The 20277-nt window shown below is 37.7% G+C and overlaps 1 protein-coding gene across 2 annotated transcripts in view; it reads right to left on the bottom strand.

The window, feature by feature from the left end:
* The window catches only part of baiap3 (BAI1 associated protein 3), a 35357-nt gene that overhangs the window by 10856 nt on the left and 4224 nt on the right, over positions 1-20277 (bottom strand). For both annotated transcript variants that reach the window (XM_017429293.2, XM_017429294.2), the window contains 12 exons: positions 16021-16163; positions 6370-6457; positions 5284-5367; positions 5000-5107; positions 4463-4522; positions 3014-3080; positions 2571-2784; positions 2299-2343; positions 2087-2164; positions 404-509; positions 172-279; positions 5-97 (listed from right to left, as the gene is read on the bottom strand). In XM_017429293.2, coding sequence (XP_017284782.1) covers positions 5-97; positions 172-279; positions 404-509; positions 2087-2164; positions 2299-2343; positions 2571-2784; positions 3014-3080; positions 4463-4522; positions 5000-5107; positions 5284-5367; positions 6370-6457; positions 16021-16154 — 1185 coding nt within the window. In that variant the 5' untranslated portion in view covers positions 16155-16163. The remainder of the gene's footprint in view (positions 1-4; positions 98-171; positions 280-403; positions 510-2086; positions 2165-2298; positions 2344-2570; positions 2785-3013; positions 3081-4462; positions 4523-4999; positions 5108-5283; positions 5368-6369; positions 6458-16020; positions 16164-20277) is intronic.

Below are 20277 nucleotides of genomic sequence, written 5' to 3'. Positions count from 1 at the left end.
TCACCTTAACTTGAGCATGCTCATACTCCACAATCTGACTTAAGAGTTTCTTGTGAATGGAGATGTTTGTGTCCCTCTTAGATAAAGTTGTGTCCCTCTGAAGGTAAAATAAAATATAAGTTGTGACTCTTCATGCAGGGAGACAAGAGAAAACGTTGTGCATGAACATACCTGGCTGGTGAAGCATTTCAGAATCAGGTGACATTCTCCCTGAACTTTAGATGCACTTGATCGAGGCTCCAGTTTAAACCAGGTGTCATATCCAGCAACAGGGATCTCCTGCAAGAAGGAACCAGTCTGATTCATGAGATGAAATCCTTCTCTGTTGTTTATTTTTCTGTTTTGAATGTTTTCTTGTAGAATCTGCTGATTAGAGAGAGACATTTCTGCTCTGAGTACTCACATTCAAAGGAATGTTGATGCAGCCGAGGAAGTCATCGGCGTTCTCCTCCGAGCCTGATGATGACGATCCATTGGCACGCACTGACTTTGCTATCTGCTTAAAATACCTGAGAAGAAACAAATAAATGCACAGTATGGATATAATTTCAAACTTTCTGAAATTAATGTTTTAAATCACAAATTGTCAGCTCTACAGAAACGATCCTTTGCTCTAAGGGGCTGTTCAGACCTGTCATTAAATATGCGTTTTGTGCAATTTGACTGAAAGTGGTCAGCTCTGATTGAGAGCCTTCACACCGAGCAGTTACTGTGTAACCAAAAACCTTCTTGTAATTGTATGTCAGTTACCCACTCTGTTTTCAATTTAGTTCAGGTAGATTTATTTATATAACACAAATTCAGAACAAAAGTCGCCTCAGGGCACTGTACAAAAACAGTCACATGCATTAAAAAACGCCAGAAAATTAACTAATAAGCCAGCAGATCGCGTCAAATCTTCACTTGATTGCAATCTTTCATCCTGAGCAGCACATTGGCGACAGCAGAGAGGAACGACTCCGTTTTAACAGGAAAAAACCTCCATCAGAACGAGGCTTGGGATGGGCTGCCATCTGCCTCTGTGTGCAGAAATACACACAGCTACGTCACACAGTAAAGTGTAGGTGAGCAACAAGGCCTGCTAATGCTTCTGTTTAATAAAACAATACATTCAGACACATAAAAGTATTATTGTTTTGATACTAACACGGTTCAGAGCCATATGAGACATAATCCTGTCGAGTTATCTATTAATAGACTTAATTACCTAACTCTGTGTGGGAGCAAAAACTGAATATTTTAACCTATAAAACTTAATGCACTGCAGCAGTCAGTGTTTTTTTTTAAATTATTCTTTTTAAACAGCTCCATTGGGAACACAACCTCTGCTCCATGTTTAATTAAACAAATATAAAGCAACATGATGATGCAGCTCAGACTGCTGTTCTGTGACAGACACAGCATATTATAGTTTACAGTGACCACAGAGGGTTCAACCAGCTCTAAAAACAACCAGAACAAACTAAAAACTAAAGGGAAACTCACCATGCAGGATCCTGGTAACCAACTTATATTAATAAAACCTCAATAAACATTTAATAGACAAATAGACATTTGTATTAAAAAGATTTAGATAAACACAAAAAAGGTGTCTCTTCAGAATATTCCCAAAGATGTTTGTTTAGTTATCTTTAACAAGCAAGCAGTGGAACCAGACTCCTTTTTTTGCTATTTATCAAGCTCTGTTTTCTGTTTGCACATCTTTCTGAGCACCAAATAGTCCTTTATGTGTCTTTAAAAGGACAAAACTCAAAACGATCCCATGGAGTCAACAAGCAGCTTTTTCAACACATGCACACAAAGGCCTCCTCATTCGGTAATTGCCACTTCAGTCTGTATTAACATAAAAGAGACCATTTCATTGACATGTTTATTGATGACTCATCTTTTCCCCACCACAACTGGGTGAATTAATTACTGAACAATTTACACATTTAGTTGTGCACAAAATCAGAACCTGTTACATATCCACACACCAAAACTACTGGTAAAACTGCCTCAAAAAGTATAAGCAAATACAGATTCTGGGAGATTTACTGTGAAATAATACATTATAAATTTGGAGCTAGACACAGTGAGGTCTTACCTGCCCATTCCTCGAAGGCCACTGACTTCATTGAGCTTTTTGCAGGCCTCTGCTACAGAAACATCATCATCATGATCCCTGCAGAAAACAACATACCTCAGATGTTAGTGAAACCTTCAGTTTCCTCTAAGAGTGGGTTTTGTCTTGATCACTAATAAGCAAAACTGGGAAGTGCTGAAGTGTCAAAGTGGATTCTTGTGTTCTGAACTTACCATATGTCCAAATGTAACAGGTCATTGTGGACATCATCTATTTCACTAAAAAGCAAAAGACAAAACAGGAAAAAGTCTGATTGAGGATCTTATTCATGACTAATATTGACAATAAACAGCTCAGTCCTGCTTTCACAGGACTGGTAATGTGGTGCACTGGTCACATAACTAACAGCTTTAGTGTGAAAACCAAACTAAGGAAAATCCTGTACGTGACGCACATCGTCCTGTGCAGTCCTTTCAAAAATGTCAAAAGCCTGTCTCATACTCACAACACGAAGTGCTCGTCCCACACCGGGTTCAGAGTCTCTGGTTTGACTTCGGTCACCTGGATACATCTGGCAGGTAACACTTCTTTGGTGCTGGAGCGTTTCTCCAGCTTCTCCCTCCTCTTCCTGAAGCTAAACTTTCTTTCCTTCTTCTCCTCTGTCTCCCGAGGGCTCTGGCCCACCAGGATTCCCAGCATGCAGTAGGGGTCGCTGTACCCTGTCGGCACAAAACGTGAACTGTGTGCGTTTGGACTTTACAAATCAGGACTGTTTAATGTTTTTGGTCGAGCTGCACATGTTTTAATCAAGCCTTTTAGATGTGCTCTAAACTGAAGTTAATCCTACACAAAAACCTCTTCAGTTTGATTTTATTGCTGTATAAAACCTTTAATGAAACATCTTATTTTTCATTAGAAAAGAGTTGATTTATGCTTGAATGGACTTACCATTTGAATCCTTGGCCATCAGGTTCTTTGCTTTCATGACTGAGACTCTCAAAGAAAAACTGGCCCTCTGTGGAAAATGAATGTCTTGTAAATATGTAATTCTATGGAAAATAAATAACGCTTCCAGCGCACACCAACAGCTTTTATTCTTTGTAACTCCACCGAACACAACATCAGAATGCACTATACAGTAAGAATTTATTAAATCGATCTCTTGTGCAAGTCTCAAGGTGGAAAATCAAAAGAGCTCACAGTTCTTCACAGTTATTATTGAAAAAGGCCTAGCAAGTCAAGTAAAGCAAACAAAAAAGGGGCTTTTTGGGTGATGAAGGTCTCAATTTTTCACACAAAACATATTCAAGGGAACCAGCACACTCCAACTGAGTAAATAATGTGTTCACTCTGAAAGTCAAAAGATACAAAAACTGCCTGGCACCAAAATGAAAACATAATATTAAAACAATTCAAGAACCCATCACTCCTATTTCTCTCTGAAACAAGGTTGAGAAGTGAAGCATTACAAATACCCTTAAACAATAAAAGAACAGTTATACAGTGTAATAAAGCCACAACATCAATTCTGAAGAAGTTGGAATGTTGTGTAAAATGTAAATAAAAACAGAATGCAATCATTATGCAAATCTTAAAAACTAATGTTTTATTCATAAAGGAACACAGCACACATATCAAATGTTTAAACTAAAAAATTGTACCATTATTGGAAAAAAAAGGTAACTTTGAATTCCATGGCAGCAACTCCTGGTGCAGTCATAGAATTGTCTTTCCAGATGTGAACTAATGTTCCTCCATACCATCAGAGAGGCAGACGTTGATAGCAGCTCAGAGGGTCCCTCGCCTATTTTGTACAGAGGACATGGTTTCCAAAAAGAACGTCAAGTTTTGCTTCATCTGTCCACAGAACAGCTTCTCACTAGACCTCAGTTAATTTAAAATGAGCATTGGTTCTGGGAAGATGGTGTTATTTTTGGATGGTGGTCACATCTGGCTTCTTCTCTGCATGATAGAGCTTTAACCAGTATTTGTGGACACCACGGTGAACTGGTTTACAAATGATGATCTGTGGAAGTGTTCCTGAGCCCATTTAGTGATGTCCAGAACAGAATCAGACCTGTCTTTAATGCAGTGGCCCCTGAGGGCCTCAAGATCATGGGCATGATCATCCTTTGTGCTTAGAGATTTCTCCAGATTCTTGAAATTTTGGTGATAATATGAAGAGATACAAATTCTTAGTTTAAACATTTGATATGCTTACTACATTTTTTTGTGAATAAATCATGGGTTTAATTTAATTTGCAAATCAACTTTTTCAGGATTGGGGTTTTATGTAAAAACCCCATTGTGGACACACTTTGTGACCATTTTCTCCTTCAACAGTGTCATTTACATTTTGAGTGGAATTCCAAGGTTTCGTCGATAAGTGAACCTCACCTTTGATTCTTGAACTTTTTGGAGAATAATGTCATGTTCCTCCTCACCCATATCAAACACCTTGAAAAGGTCAACAGTAAAAAAACATTATTTTTTGTAAAAATAACATTTATATCACTATTATCATTGCTAAAACTAATGATAATAGCAAAATACATTCAACTGTAGTCCTCAGACCAGAAAAATACATGAGAACATTACTGAAATGTCTTTAGAAAGTCTTTTATTCTTTCTGTCCTTGCTTGTACCTGAGCTGTTAAGAACAACATAAAAAAAGCCTCCCACTCCAGACAAACGAGAGACTACAATCCTGAGCATGGCATAATCACAGCTGAATATCAGTACACAGTGTGACTGGGTTTTGATGTTTAATCAGTTTTTAGCCAAGAGCATCTGCTCAGATTTTAACAACCTCCACACAATAAATAACACTTTCTGGGAGACGACCATCAGTGTTACTGGCTGAGATTTAATGGGGCTCTAGAAATACAGTCTGTTCTTCTGTTCGTGATTATTACACGGCAGAGAGACAGGTACCTTCAGCAGGTAAGCAAACAGCTCATCATCACTTTTCACGTGTTCAGGAGGAGGCACGCCGACCCTGTTGACCACCGTGTACACAGCTTCCTCATAAAGCAGATCCAGCTACATGAAAGCAAATTCCACTTAATAACCACCTTTCGAAATGCACGCGCTCTTTTGTCTTTGTATTTTTGGCTTAGCTGCGCATCAAAAGCAGGGCTAAAAGCCCCAAATCTTAAAGTAAATTCTGAAACATAATCTTTTGGTGAAATGGAGATCACACAAACAAGCCGACACACCTCTGTCCTGCTGATTTTTTCGGGAATAAAGGCCTGGTCCACGTGCTCTTGTGGCGGCGGCACTGTGCAGGCCCCTCTCTGACACTGTAAGGAGACAAAACCTCTTTAGATTATACTAAAAAACACTTTTAATAAAGGTGTTGAATATGAGTACAGGGACGCTGAAGTCACAGTTAGGTATTGTTAAGTATCACTTACATCAAGTAAAATTATTTTACAAAGGTTACAATGGTGGCTCAGCAGGCACAATGAGGGCAATCAGAAAGGAGTGGGACGCAGTAAATGTCATCAGCATGGACTCAAGCCCAGATTCTCTTGACCATTATCTGCTCTGTTCACATGATGGAAATATTTATGTTCTCCACAGATTTTCAGGACAATTTAAAAACTAATAAATCTCCAATCTTGAATAAATCATTTTGCTTTAATTAAAATAGTCTACAAGTAAATTTCAAACTGCTTATTTGGAAAAAAAAAAACCCACTGCCCCACCAATTCAGCCCAATTTAACCCCACTTTGAAAATAAAATGTTTTGACTTCAAATTTTTCAACAAACTTAATTTGTAGGTTATTACTGTTATCAAAAAATGAAAAAAAAGAGTCTATTTTAAGACCTTAACCTTTCAGCTTAATAACTTTAGCTAAAAACAAACATATAAAGACAAGGAGAAGGGCCCCAAAAAAATCTCAAGATTTGCTGCAAATTTAGACACTAATAACTAGGAAAATAGTTCAAATATTAAGTAATCATAAGACTATGTATGTTTTATAGGTTTTGACCTAGATCAACACTTTGGTAAGTTTGCAGTTCCAATATTAAGCAGTTTGGGTTCAAAGGCATAAAGTGTTCTCATCAATCATGGCTCTATCTGGCAGGAAAGACTCAACATATCCATCGACAGCAGCTCGTAACAGCTGAGCTCCCAGTCCTCCGAGCACCCAGTTTAACCCGATCCTTCTGTCTACAGACGTCACAGTGGTCACAGTGGTGGGCTGAATGACAGCTCTCAGGCCTGCCCGCTCCGCAAACTGTACGCGTTTCAAGTGCGTAACAGATGGAAAGGTGGAAGTTGGGTTGGGGTTACCTCAGCCTGGGCCGCCCGCATCATGTTCTCCTGTTTGTGCAGGATGGCATTCATACGCTCAAAGAACTCCACGCTTTCTTCTGAAACCCTGCCAAGATGAGGGAGCAGATAAAAAAAAACAATCCTCATTTGTAAGATTTAATATGGAAAACCACGAGCTAGGATCAATACTTGTTACACTACAGTACAACCGCATCACATGAATAGTCTAACTAGTTGAACCCATGTAAGGGTTCAGTCATATTGATGGGATCAAACAGCACCTTGGTAACACATTTGATGAGCACCTGTCAATATATAATATGTTTGATTGGGTCATGTTGAACTGGACTTCATCGCCTGCAGTTCTGCTCTTTTACAATCAGATCTAAAACACCATCTTGTGTCAAGCATTAGAGCAGATTTCAGCACGTCTGTTCTCTGCATGAACTAGTTTTACAAACTGGGTTGTGTGCAAAATGCAAATGATTTGTTCTGTTTTTGTTTTTTTTTCCAGGTGTGAGTGAATCCCTGAACCCCTGCTGGCCCCAGTTGTCATGGTGATATGGACATATTCAGAGAAAGGCTGAACACCTTGGGAATCCCCACCAAAACCATCCTTGTCATTTTTTTCCCCTTCCTGGTCCCAAATCTCTCAAGCAATGTCTTCCTTCCACCCTGTATGGAAATGGCTGTGGCAGGCAGCCGCCCTGATGTGAGCTGTAGCAGAACCGCCAGGATCACTCAGGCTGTGTATTTTCTTTTTTTAACTCCTCATCCTCACTATCCAGGCTCTCCCTGCTCCAGTCTTCTTCATCTTCCAAGCTACACAGTCACATGATTCAGAAAAAACTCTCCACAGCCGCTTAGACTCGCTTCTTTATTAGCGTCATCACTTCGCAGCAGGCGCGTGGCAGCCCATCCCAGCACCCACTGACTTTCACCATGGTGGGGAAGCAATGGCAAACCCACCAGGCACTGATGGAAACTAATGGCAGCCATGCAGGGAGAATTGGCAGATTTTCACTGGTGTTAGGCCCAGCACAAGTTGAAAGGTGGATATGTTTTGTAAATCTATGAAACAACCAAAATGTTGCAATCTCCGTTCAATTCCCTAAGAGTTCTGTTTTTGGAAAAATAAATGCAAATTAAAGGCCCAGCATTCCTTGAATGAATGCATATTGCCAGTTGTCTTTTATGGCAGAGGGATGCCAGCTGAAATAGATCTTATGATGAAAAGGGACAGGGTTATAACCATTTTGGTCAAACCTCTTAAATGACCTTATACATGAGCTCATGAGATATTGTGAGATGTGTTAGCACTCAGAGCATATCACAGGGATTACTGTCAGCTACTACTACACCAAATTTAGCTCAGTATCCATAAAACTGACTAAGGTATGGCCCTTTTTATGTTAGCTATAGTTGATTAGCTTAGATTATCTTATGAACTTTTACACCAACGGTTATTGCCAGTGCATTAAGTAAAACACAGCAGAATCTGCAGTGTTGGAGATGATGTTCAGCTACTACCACACCAAATTTTAGCTCAACATCTGTAAAATAGGCTGTGTCATAGGCATTTTTATGTTTTATAAGGCCACTTAGCTGTGGTGACCATCTTGAATGGGGTGAACTAGATGTTCTAATATTTACTTTCTCTGAGAGTTTCATTCAAATCTGTCCACTTGGTCATGAAATATTTTGCTTACAGTTCGCACACAGATGGACAAAAACGACCTGCAGTGAACACTTAAGACTGTCTAGTACAAGTGATTATATTCTCAGTGGATAATCCTGTGCATAAATTTCAATAGCTCATCACTGATTCCCCTAAATCCACCTTGCAAATCCCAAAATAACATAATGTCCAAGGCTTGATACTCAAAATATTCTATTTAAGTCCCTAAAAAGCAAACAAATCTGCAAACTGAGTTATTAAAGAAGTTCAAAGTTTTCCTTTTAGGTTTCTTAGATTTTGTAAAAAACAAATCAGGTTCCAAATACTTAGACTTATCTGAAAATTATGCAGCTTGAAAACAAGTTTTGTGCTCTCTAAGATCTAATATTAATATTACCCATTCTACTGAGCATTGTTTATCAGAGCTTACAGTTTTTGTTCACATACAAGCTTTGTTTCATCGCAAGACTTGTGCTTTGAGCACAGGAGTTATCTTCACATCTGCCTTCAATCATCTTGGATATTCTTGTATCCAAAAATCTGTCCTGTCTTCTGTCAGTCGGCTCGAGGATTTGTCCAGAGTATCTAGGATCATTTGGTTTTGAGCTTGTGACGGCGTGTTTGTGATCAGAAATCCGATCCAAGGGATTCAAACTACAAATAGTCCATTTTGATTTGACATTTACATATATTTCAAAAATAAAACCAGAAAACAAAAAACAATGGTCATATTCCTTTCAACCTCCCTCTCTCTCTCTCTCTCTCTCTCTCTCTCTCTCTCTCTCACACACACACACACACACACACACACACACACACACACACACACACACACACACAAGCTCACCACTAGAATAACAGTGATTTGATGTTGCTAGGAAACAAGTATATTTAAAAAAAAAGGAAAAGGAAAAACCTCATTTTACTCTAATTTATTTTCTGAATTCATCCAAACGCTTCAATCATGTTTTCCTGCATGGAGAGCAAATCAGAAATAAAGCATAAATAAAAACATGAATTCTCTGAACTTCTTTCTGAGCAAATTTGCCTAAACATGACTAATTGGGTGCGTGGAGGTGACAGTGGCCGCTCACTTCAAACTTCAACATAATATGGCAGTGCATAAATGATAATTAATCCTGCAGACATCACTGTCATCTGCGGCATGAAAGAGAATCTGACATCTGTTTGCAATGTAATAAAACAAGATGATTTTCTTAATCTGCAACATCATGGTTGTCCGGCAATAACATAAGCCTGCAGCTCGTATCAGAAACACGGATCTCTGTGACAAGGAACCCCCTCAAAATCATAAAAGACTGTTTGTTTTACTCTAATTACATCTTTGATTAGGCACCAAACATTACAGGTGGAAAGGCATTCACTGTGGAAACATGGAGTAACCACAAAAGCCACAATTTAATCTCTCCATTCAGAAAGTTTTAAAAGCTAACACCACTGAAAGATATAAATGTAAATTCTAGGAAAATTATAGTGTTCACACTAATTAGGATTATTTTTCTTTTTAATTTACAAATAGTAACTCACAAAAACAAAGTGAAAGCAGGCTTCACAATATGTATCAATGTTAAAATACCCTGAAAAAGACTATTTTTAGCTGGTATCTGACTCAAAACTGTGAGAAAGTTTACAATTTTTCCATTACAGTCTCATTGAATTCTGAGTGTTTGTGACCACGTAATTAATGAGCCATGTGGTAATGTTTTGAACAGCCAGTTTTTGAAATCATATTTTTGTGTGCATGGCTTGCGCAACTATATCCATGGCTGTGCAGATTATTTTGTAGTCCACCTCTTCCTTCACGCCATACTCAACTTGACTAACTTTGGAACCCCACTGGCAGCTGACCTCACATTTATAATCTAACCTGCTGAAGTAGACTTTAGAAATGAAGACAGGCAAATTTGGACCATCTATCCATTAATCTATTTTCTTTACCCACTTTGTCAGGTGGGATACATCCTGGACAGGTTGCAAGTCCATCACAAGGCCACATAGAGAAAAACACAGTTTCACACTGTCTCATTGGGACAATTTGTTAATTAGTTAACATGCAAGAGAACATGCAAACTCTACACTGAAAGGCTCCAGGCGGGAGGCGAATCTACAACCTTCTTGCTGAGAGGTGACAGATCTAACCACTGTTTGGCCATGATTTACAAAAATTAATCTATTTCTTGCTCTATCCTATGGATCATGAGCCAAAAGGCAGCAATTTAGACACACTGGTCCTTTTATGTTTCAATCTTCACCTTCACCTATGATATCATCAGATATGGATCATGACCAAAAGAATAAAATCCAGGATACATATGGCTGAAATGAGCTTCCTCCGTAGGATTGCTGGACTCAGCTTTAGAGATGGGGTGAAGAGCTCCATCATCCTGGGGAGAAGTCAAAGTAGAGCTACTGCTACTCCACATCAAAAGGATTTAGCTGAGGTGGTTTGGGCCTATGATGATGCCTCCCCTTGGAGGTGTTTTGGGCTTCTCCGTCTGTAAAGTGACCCAAGGCAGGACTCAGAACTCACTGGAGGGATAGTATGGCCTCTCTGGCCTTGGAGTGCCTTGGGACCCCCTCAGGTTGAGCTGGAAAGTGTCACTGGGGATAGGAAACAGGGCTTCTCTCCTTGAACAGCAGCAAGTCTACCTCACAAAAAAGGTTGGAAATAGATGGATGGATAATGTAAAGGTACATCTAGGGCACAAAACTTGCTTCTTTCCCTGTAATATTGAAACAGCTTCTGATTACTTTGCGTGCTGCATGTAAAAGTACATTTTTAGTCCCTCAAATCAAAATCCTCTGATTGCGTCAACATACTTGGACAATGAAGCTGATTCTGGTGTTTGTGCATGCTGTTTTCCTGGCTGAGAGATTTGTTCTAAACAGCTAAACATGCTAAAAACAAACAAGCAGTCCGTTGTGTTTATGGATTTCAACTGGGCAGTAGGACTGGTCAACTAAATAAAAACTATTCATGTTTACCTGTCATTGTTCTGCTCAATTAACTGAATGTCTCGGCTTTTGTTCTGCTTGTTCTAACTTTAGCAATAAAGTTTCAGCTTCTTCAACAACTTTCAGCAAAGTCAACATTTACACTGCATTTTCAGAAAAAAAATGCTAATTTTTCTAGTTTTATATATTTAATTTAAGATGAAAATATTTTCCTATATAAATGCATTAGCTGAAAATGTTTCATTCATTCAGTGATTTTTAATTGTGACCAGTTTTTAAAAATAAAAGTAAGTTTGGGCTGAAAATAATAAAACACTAATCACAAACATTCATACTGCTGGTTTTGATATTTTAACTTGATTTGTTGCTTTTGTAATAGCTTTTATAATACATGCATTTGGTGTCTCTGCTCTTCATTTTGATTGGCTTGACTTCTGCATTACGAAAGAATAGGATCCTAATAATAAGGACACCAAAGAGTTAGAGCCATTAAAAACCTTACAGCGAGTTTCAGACTTAAAAACAAGCTGAAATTAAGTGTGAAATATCAAGTCCACCACTGCTGAAGGAGATCTGAGGGAGTAGAAAACAAGGTAAACAACAACCAGCAGAAATATAAATTTAAATATAAATACTTGTGGGTTTTGTCGTATAGCTAGAAAAGCCCCTCACTGTTCCAGAGCTTTAACAATCAGCTCACATAGAGGTAAAGCCAATTATTTGCTTCAGTGAATTAAATGGTTCACCTCCAATGTGCCAGTGTCTGCTTGGAGAGGCTCAGCTCTGACAGCTGACTGTACTACTGGGTCATCAGCTGTGGACGTAGCTGCCCAAATCCACCAGACCTCATTTGCAAATTCTCAATTAGAGTGAGAGAGCAGGCAGGTCAGCAGCAGCCTGAATGGATAACAAAGATCAACAGTCTGCACGTAATGATGAGCGCTCAGGCTGAGGCTCAGTGGGAAGGCAGCAGCACCAAGAAGCTGGCATGGGAAATTGAGAGAAAGGTGAGATACTGTCAGCTCAGATCAGTCTCTAATGAAGAGCAAGAGAAAAGATTTGACTTGCATAAAAAAGTAATTAAAGCACAATGACATGGCATCCAATTACACAAAAGATAAATGTGGTAAAACCAGCTATAACCAGCTGTAACCTTCAAAATCCAATCAGTACGCAACACAACATTTAAGATATTCTTTTATGGTAAAAATAGACATAGTTGTCATTATAAGTATAAGTTCACATCGTGACAGCAGCTTGTGTTTAGGTTGCTATAGAAACCTCAGGTTCATACTATGACTGTTGGCTTCAGATGAAGCTTAGAATGAGAGTGAAAAAAAATCTGATGACTTTTTTTTTCACCTGCGCTGCTTCATTTGTTGCAATAAGAAAAACAACACTGCCTATTTCTCCCCATGGGAACAACAGCAGAGTAACTATATATCTGACGACGCTACAGCAACAAATATATCAAATTTAAATTAAATAAATTACAGACATTGTCAGGATAATATAAACACACCAATTTCTGCTTTGTTTACCCAGAATCTGGAGGAACTAAGCCTAATTTGGATAATGAAGAATTTCTGATTCTTGTTTGTGGTATGAGCAGTATTGACCAATTGTGTTTGAGTAATCCTATAAGTAATCTTATACTTTTGTGGTAACTAAATTAATTGGAATGAATTATAGGAACTCAGACTGTCTTCAGGGTGGTGTTTTAAACCAGTTTATTTTGTAGCAGTATTCCATTAATGAAAAGGTAAACTAGGTTAAAAAGCTATCTAAACAAAAATTGAACTTTCCATAGACATCTATGCTGAAATTGGGCTGAACTTGCTCCAATAGTGAGCGTTTTCTAGAATCTAAACTTAGTTGTTGACACTGAAAACATGTCTACTTTTAGCTAAGATTGACAAGGCCCAGATAAACTTGTTGGTACCTTTTCACAATAAGAAAAAATCACAAGAACCAAAGAACTCCAGTTTTGTCTCATCAATATAAACATGCCTTTTGATGATATCTGTTCTGTTTTTTTGTTTTTTTCTGCCAATGGTGTTTCCCTCCTGGCTCTTCTTTCATGAAGCCCATTAAGACTCAAAATGTGACCTAAGCTGACCTTGAAGTTCGGCTTGAATGGTTTTGGATGTGTTCCTTGTCTCTTTTTAACCATCTTTTTAAAACTTTTGGTTTGATCAAACTGGGGTTGTGTCTCCTCTTGTTTCCTCACATCCTGGAAGGATGTGACAGTCACTTGAACCGTCTACTTTTTATTAATATTGACAGCTGAGGTCACAGGATCATGACACTGATTGGCGATGATCTTGTAGCCTTTAGCTTTGACATGAATATCTATAATCTTCTTTCTAAACTCCTCAGACAGCTCTCACCTTTGCTTTCTCTGCTCCGTGTTCAGCGTGGTTCACACAACGATACCAAACAGTGGCATGTTTGTTCTCTTTGAATGGACTGAAAGGCTGATGAAAAGCTTGAAAGAGAACAGGATTCTTCAAAGAGAAAATATATATATATTCTGTTTTGACCTGGAGGTGGAAAGTGCTGTCTATCACTTCAATCTAAGTGCAGAATGTAAAGTTCACTGAAAATGAGTGAAAATAAATTTAGATATATCAGATCACTCAGCGACCCCTTAAATGGTGTATATAGGCAGCAGCATCCCAGAAGAAACCACTTCAATCAAGATAGAAATGTTCAAGCACATGATGATGGTGAACAGTGACTGGGTTTGAGGATTTAAGCCTTTAATCTTGGTGTGAGCTACAAAAATACCAGCTATCTACACATATATAAGAACATACACACATAGAATCATGTAAATTTGTGTATAGTTCCATTTACAAACAAAAGCACAGGCAGCAAACATGCCTAAGTTGTTTGGCTTCCTTCTTTGTGGCGTCTTTATCACTCAAATAAAAACAGCAAGCATCTGGAGGTCTGAACTCATCTACAAGGAAGCATCATTTGGGATCTGTGAGGAGCCTGCCTGTTCGTGTAACGATGTGGTTTATAAGTCATTGGGGAAACAGCAGCCTCTAAACGGTATTCTCTGAGTGAGCCACAGCTCGGGTTTAAATGCAATGCATTTATCACATCGTGTTGACAAGAAATTATGACCCGCAGCTTCAGCAGGACATTCAGTGGAAAACAAATTAATAGCAAACAGAAATTATTCCTTCCGATCTTGTGCTGTTGTTTTCGAAGAGATGTCATTATCTTTTGAGCTACCTTAACTGCACTTTAATTTCCTAAAAAAAATGACTCTCACAAGCAAATCTATTACTTATCCTAAATGGCTGCAATCAAGCACATAATAACTCGAGCTACACTGCCTACTTTAAACTTTAAAGCAAAGCAAGATGCTGCATTACATTAATTTACCAACTAATCTATAGAGAGAAGTAAAAGCAGCATTCAGAGAAAAGTAAAAAGTAAGTACACCCCATTTTTCCAGTATAAGGTTTAATTTATTAGGCCATATTATTGGAAGATAGGTTGTCCTTAAAAGGCCCTAAAATAATGTAAAAACAACTTTAGAGTAAGAACCACGTGATATTTTGCCAAATGTATTTTCTAAGAAAAATGCAAAAACTCTGTAAAAACAAACCACACTCAGCTGTTTTGATTGGAATTAAGAAAATAAGTTTCAACTAAGTTCTGTTAAACAGGTACACTAATAATCAACAATTATGAAAACCTCTATAAAAGCACAAGTTTTGGCCGGTTTTGCTCATCTGAAGCATCCAGGTGTGTTTTTAACTAATGTAAAAAAAGATAAGACATCAACAATAACCCTAAAAGCATACTGACTGGGCTCAGCTTTAGACAAATAAAAAATCACTTCATCATCATCACCACAGTTAGAAATTTTGTTTACAGAACTGGATTTTCTGAGACTTTCAACAACACAAGTCTAACCAAATGATGCAAATAAAAAAAGAAAAGAAAAACAGAAAAAAATATCAAGAGCTCAATCTCAGACTTTAAAGATCCATTTAGCATTTGTCCATTTGTTTTCCACTCTCCTTTTATCCTGTTCAGGGTTGTGAGGATGGGGGTGGGTGATGTTGGGACTTGTGTCGATCCCAGCAATTAACAGGTGAGAAACAGGATACTACCTGGACAGGTCAGCAGATCATCACAGGGCCAACACAGACTCACAACACACAACCATGCATGCACACACTCGCTCATAAGGACAAATTAAGTACCGCATGTTTAATGTTAAAGTTCTTTAGGAAACGACACAACAAATACAACTCAGTTTGGAAAGTTGCCAGGAGAAAGCATCTTTTCTGATAAAAACATGGCACTAAAACTCAGCAATCTGTTGAAGATGTTTGGTCAGAATTCACAGTGATAATAACATGGCATAAAAGCACAAGAAACACAAGCCCATTACTGCCAAACCTGATGTTGGAGGGTTGATAATTTGGTCATGTTAAGCAGCCACAGGACCAGAACATCCTGCAGTCACTGATTTGACCATGAACTAGTTTTTAGCACCAATATATGCAAGAGGCAAATGTGAGGCCAACTCTTTAACAGCTGAAGCACAACAAGACAGAGATCCCAAACAGAGAAGCAAATCCACAAGAGAATGACTAAGATGGTACTGAATTTATTGCTGCTGAAGGTGGTTTAAGACTGGATTTTTCCAAACACTGTTTCTGTTAAATAAGTACTGACACTGCTTAATAGGAAATCTGACCTATTTTAAGATTTGGTAAAAACCAGTTGATTAATTTTTGCTATATTTTAACACGCTAAATGCTTGTTTTACCATTTCTAAACAAAATATTTTATGATGCAAACTCTGAGTTTTCTCAAGGGAAAGAATAAATGACAACAGAGTATTCACAGAAAATGACCCACACTTTAAATATGTGTAATGTTCAAAAAATGAGCTTCTTATTCAACGAATCAATGAAAAAAACATTATTTCTGAGTATGTAAAGTTATGTGAAAGTGTGTATGAGTGCACAGCAGTGACTCACCTGTGAGGTAAGGGCTCGGGACAGTGAGTGAGGGGGCTGCTGGCGGTGGGAGGAGGCTCCCTCCGGCTTCTGAGCGACTGGCTTCTCTGAACCTGCCTCAGCACGCTACTCTTCAAGTCCAGCAGTGTCGTCATGATGGCTCACTAGCACAAAAAGTGAACGTCACAATTCAGTTCATTCAATTATTCCACAATAATTCACGACAATTGCCACCACAGGGAACTGTACAACAAAAAAATAACAAGTCCAAATAATCAATTCAATTAAATTACAAAGAGTCAAGACAGACAGAATCAGTAAATTACAAAACACCAATTAAAGAAAAGTTGTGTAACAAAACCAGCAGGTTGTGTCGAACTTTCATTTTGGTGTAATTAGAGAGGTTGTACTGTCGCTCCACTGCAACCTCTTTATTTTTACCAGTAGGATGATATAAATTAACATATTTGGTTTAAGAAATGCTCTCAGTTCGTGTTTTTTAAGCCAATTTGGTCCCACAAGTTTTATAATTGTTCTCTCAGCTTAATTACAGTGTTTTCAGGTCTTACTTTAATTTGACACGTGCATAAAATTTACCTTCCTTTTTTTTTTTACTCTGGTTTTTAATTACGACTTGTGCAAAAATGTAAATCAAGAAAGAAGCAGAGAAACACACGAGGCACATTATAACAATACCACAATAATTGTTGTCATTAATAAAACAAAATTACACGAAAACAGAGAAAAGTAAAGTTTAAAAATGATTCTCTTTCTGCTGCAAAATGTTTGGGAAGACTTTAGTTCTGAATTTGGGTTTAGAAAACAATTTGGTAGCTGGTTAATCATGAGGTAGTACACTGAAGGTCTAATAAAAAACACACTAATACTGTATGTACACTCTAATTATTACTGTATCTTTGCAAAACAGTCTATAATTATTTTTTAATTATTTTATAATATGTGCCTATAAGTTAACATGCAGTCCTGAAACATATCAGGTTGTTTTAGTTTGTATATAAATCAGATTAACCTTTTGTTCCAGCTGAAATAGGTCTTTGCCAATATTGATTATAACTGGATGAGCTTTCCATCATTTTGTAAGTGGCATTTATTCTTCTAACAGCAAAAACTTTCCCTATTTTAAAGATTTAGGTACATTTTCTGTGTTTTAGCAAACCACTTTGTGTTGTACAAAATAGAAAAAATACAATCAAAGTTGTGCCATTTTTCAAATTGATCTTTTTTAGAATTTCTTTCTTTTTTATGGTCAAAAAGAATCTTTGTTATGCTGACAATTAAATGCTATAGTTGGGTGACAATGATGAGAAAAACTTCAGAGAATAAGTGATTTATACAGAGGTGATCATTACAAAAAGAGAAAGAGTTCTGCCAGTACTTCACTTTCTTAACATTATATGATAAGAAAAAACTTTTCCATATAAAAGTTGGAAAAGTTTTTAGTTTTTTTTGTTTTGTTTTTTTTTCTCAGAAATGTCATTGAAACGTTAGCAGAGAAAGTTATTCTTGGGTTATCGTGACTGTAAAGTAATCCTACCTGGCAACCTTAAGAAAGATTGGCACTGTGTTGCTAAGCAATTCTCTGAAATTGAGTAGGTCGATGTCAGAACCGGTTGCCATAAAGTGAATTCTCATTTTGGCTTCACCGAGTCGTCTAAGTATACCTGAATCATATAACCTCATTACGATGCTGAGCATTATCCCAACTCTCCACAGCAGAAGAAATAAAGAACAAGTCCAACTGTTCTGCATGGATTTGTTTTAGGAAAGAACATATGGTGTCTTTCTCTCCACGAAACAACATGTAGAGGAAGCAAACTTACATTTTCTTTGAAAAATATCAGATATCTTAATCTGGGTTTATAATCACAGCTAAATCTCTGTCTGAACTAAGATATAAAAGCTATTTAACTTTTATGGTCACCCGCCAACCAAATGCAAAAGAGGACGATCATGTTCTTGTGCTTGTCTGTTTCCAAAAGATCTCATGAACCACTGCACAAATTTTTATGAAACTTAAATAAAGTAATCATTAGAATCACATCTACAGTGTCAAGATTTGGGTTTTGTTGAAGTTATTCTTTAAGTTTCTTTTGTACTGGGTTTATTGTTTTTTTTCGTTTTTAGATTCTCTTTATGTTTATTCTTGTCTTTCTGATCAACATTTGGTGTCAACCCAATCCAAGATGGCTGCCACAGCCAAATTAACTTAAAAACGCAAAAATGGCTATAATTATAACTCAAATTCAATGTGTCAGTAGCTGAGATTTATTCTCAGCACATATTCTGAGCACTAGCAGATTGTGCAAAGCCGCTTGTGAAAATTCTGCCATTAACTATTTGGAGTCACTCTGTTAGGAAAATATTGACATAATATTTGAGGTGGTAGTAGTTGAGAGTTTCAGCATAACATCTCACAGTATGGTGCGAGATTGTGCATAAGATTAATTTCAAGTTTTGACCTAAACAACATAACAACATAAGAAGATCTTAGTCTAAAACACGCTGTATTATGACCTTTTCGGTCGGATTTAAAAGAAAGACCTTTATTCAGCAAGTGCAGAATCCACCTTTTATTAAGAGTTAATCCTTTTATTCACAACCGAGTGTTAGGCATCTATAAATACCAGCAATTTAATATTAAAGCTGACCAAACAACAATCACTGGATCAAATGAATTTTATATTATTATTATTTTGGAGTGTAACATCACAGTCACTACAGTAGCAAAACTATTTACAGTGTTGTTCACTTTTCATTTTGCATTTACACTTCCACAGTGATCTGATTGCGAGTCTTTCATCATACAAATGTCAATCGCTCGTGCAGCCAAACACTTAAAACAGATTTGCACATCTGCCTAGAAAATGAGGGGGAGGGGAAGCTTATTACCAGCATGTCTGTCTCTGTCTATCCATTTTACTCGATTCTATCAGAAATGGGAAATTGGTATTAAAAACATCTTTTTTTTGTGTGTGTGTGTGTGTGTGTGTGTGGTTTTTTTTGTGAGTCGCAATAAAAAAGCGGCTGTGTGTTAAAAACAGACACAACAGAGACGGAGTTTGATTGATGGAGAGGTTGTTTCAGAAGGCAGTCAGCCAGACACGCTGAGACACTTAGATCCTCTTTTCAATAGATGACAGTCAATGTCTCCACATCTACGAGAAAAAGATGCAACGGCCCGGTGACTTGTTCTGATTTTTTTTTTCCACCAGCAGGAGACACAATAGTCTCTGTTATTAACCAAGCATGAGAGAGAGAAAAAAAACAATTAGCTTGCTTGTAGGAAGCGAGTGAGTGTTGACGTGGCCCATATTACCGGCTGTGATGATTTTTTTTTCTCCTCTTGTTTTTGGACAGCACCGTTGAAGGTTGCCTGTTTAAAATTACAGTGCTTAGACCAAATGGATCCAGCAAATGAAACATGTTGGCCTGTTTGAGTGTAATCATTTGGCTTTCCAAGCCAAAGAGAGCAGAATGCACCCAGCTGTCCAACTTGGAGTAAAGCAGAAATTCGTGGTACAAGTTGCATCTTTGGCTGAGCCAAAGAACAGCTTGTTGTTGATCCAACGGCCTGACATCTGTACAGTAATCTACATGGAGTCTCCACTGTCTGTCAGAGCTTCCCTTCTGATGAATATCATCAGTGCATCAGATCTTTACTCAAACAGGTGTCTAATTACCGCCCACTGCTGAAGGCAAAAGGGCGATAATGATTTTGCTTTAGGCGACGTGTGTCTGATATGTTACTGAACGGATTTTAATGAAACTTTCAGAAACTAGTTATTGGTTGTGCATTTACAACTGATTACCTTTTGTAGCCAACCCAGTTCACAGCTAACCAACCTTAGCCTACACAAAAACGGCTGTACCTTGGTGAATTTTACAGATATTGAGCTAAAATCTGGTGTGGTAGTAGCTGAGAGGCATTTACAACACATACTCCAAGAACAATACATGAGATTGCACATAAAACTATTTTTAAAGATATGTTATTGTTTGAGGCCATTTTTTATTGAATGCATAAGATACAATTTCCTTTTCTTAGTTGTTCATTTACACCTTTAAGTTGCTCATATGAAAATAAAAGTAAACACAAATTGAGTGCAGCAAAACAGCCTTTTCCTTTCCTTTCCTTTCCTTTCCTTTCCTTTCCTTTCCTTTCCTTTCCTTTCCTTTCCTTTCCTTTCCTTTCCTTTCCTTTCCTTTCCTTTCCTTTCCTTTCCTTTCCTTTCCTTTCCTTTCCTTTCCTTTCCTTTC

Source organism: Kryptolebias marmoratus, linkage group LG12 (genome assembly GCF_001649575.2).
Source record: "Kryptolebias marmoratus isolate JLee-2015 linkage group LG12, ASM164957v2, whole genome shotgun sequence".
NCBI lineage: Eukaryota > Metazoa > Chordata > Actinopteri > Cyprinodontiformes > Rivulidae > Kryptolebias > Kryptolebias marmoratus.
Note: the sequence above shows the minus strand (reverse complement) of the source record. Positions and strands in the feature narration are given on the sequence as shown.